Source organism: Crocuta crocuta, unplaced genomic scaffold, assembly GCF_008692635.1.
Source record: "Crocuta crocuta isolate KB4526 unplaced genomic scaffold, BGI_CrCroc_1.0 scaffold2083, whole genome shotgun sequence".
In the NCBI taxonomy this organism is placed as follows: Eukaryota; Metazoa; Chordata; class Mammalia; order Carnivora; family Hyaenidae; genus Crocuta; species Crocuta crocuta.
This window is the reverse complement of record NW_027531547.1, coordinates 10,155-11,100: the sequence shown is the minus strand read 5'-3', so window position 1 is coordinate 11,100 and position 946 is coordinate 10,155. Positions and strand designations below refer to the sequence as shown.

The window sequence follows — 946 nt, the reverse complement described above, 5'->3', positions numbered from 1 at the left end:
GCCTGAATCTGCTGCCTTTAGGGACATTCACGGCTTGGGTTCCCCTGGGGCCAGTGCCCCAGAGAGGGCATTACAAGGACTCGCTCAGGGAAAGAATTAGTCATGTGCACTTGACCATGATTACAACCAATGCTGAATTGGAGGCTCAGTTGTCATGCTGTCCCTTACCTTGTATTCAGATGTCACCAAATGAATACCGACACAGGAAGAAGTAGATGTTTGGTTATTTTTATTGTGCCTATTATGAAAAACAGTACCAAGTTCAGGTAGCAAGGATGGCGGCTTACAGGTGTGTAAAACAGAAGGCCTCCAGGCAGGTGTCTGGATAAAGGGCCCCAGGGACACTAGGGAAGCTGCCCGCTGGCTGTGCTCAGAGGCCAGGGTGCTGGGTGGCTGAGGAGCCGGTGGACAGTGAGGAGAGATCGGCGCCGAAGCTCATGTGGCTGCCCCCCGGCACCCCCACCCTGAGTCATGGCAGACTCTGTTCTTGGAGCAGAGTGACCTTTCCCGTTTGCCCAGGGGTTTGTGAACCCGCTCTGCAATAGTGACACAATAGAAGCAGACACCTGTGAACTGAAATGCCCCAAACCCGGAAAGGAAGCCCCGCTAGATCCTCAGCAGACACTTTTTGTGACAATAGCCGATGAAGAAAAGTGAACCCTTGGTGCCGCCATGGGTCAGGATCCCTTCCCGTTGTCTCCCAGCACTGCTCTCCCAAGCAGACCAATGACGATGAGGATGGAGTAGACCATGCTCTTGGCCAGGAGGAGGATGTAGGTGTAGTAGGCAGAGGTGCTCGTGCGCTGCAGCTGCAGGGGGTCTACAAAGGCCATTGATTAGTTTCACCTGTTCTTTTGAAAGGCTGGGACTTAGTTTGGGAGCTAGGTCACAGCACACATTTCTGATGACCTGGGTGAAGTGACTCTCCCATCAGTACAACTGGAGT

At 53.2% G+C, this 946-nt stretch overlaps 1 protein-coding gene across 1 annotated transcript in view; it reads right to left on the bottom strand.

The window, feature by feature from the left end:
• Positions 1-212: 212 nt before the first annotated feature.
• LOC144238793 (uncharacterized) overlaps positions 213-946 on the bottom strand; it is a gene marked incomplete at its 5' end in the record, with an annotated part of 10,533 nt that continues 9,799 nt past the window's right edge. Inside the window, one exon of the mRNA XM_077772706.1 lies at positions 213-820. Coding sequence (XP_077628832.1) covers positions 678-820 — 143 coding nt within the window. The remainder of the gene's footprint in view (positions 821-946) is intronic.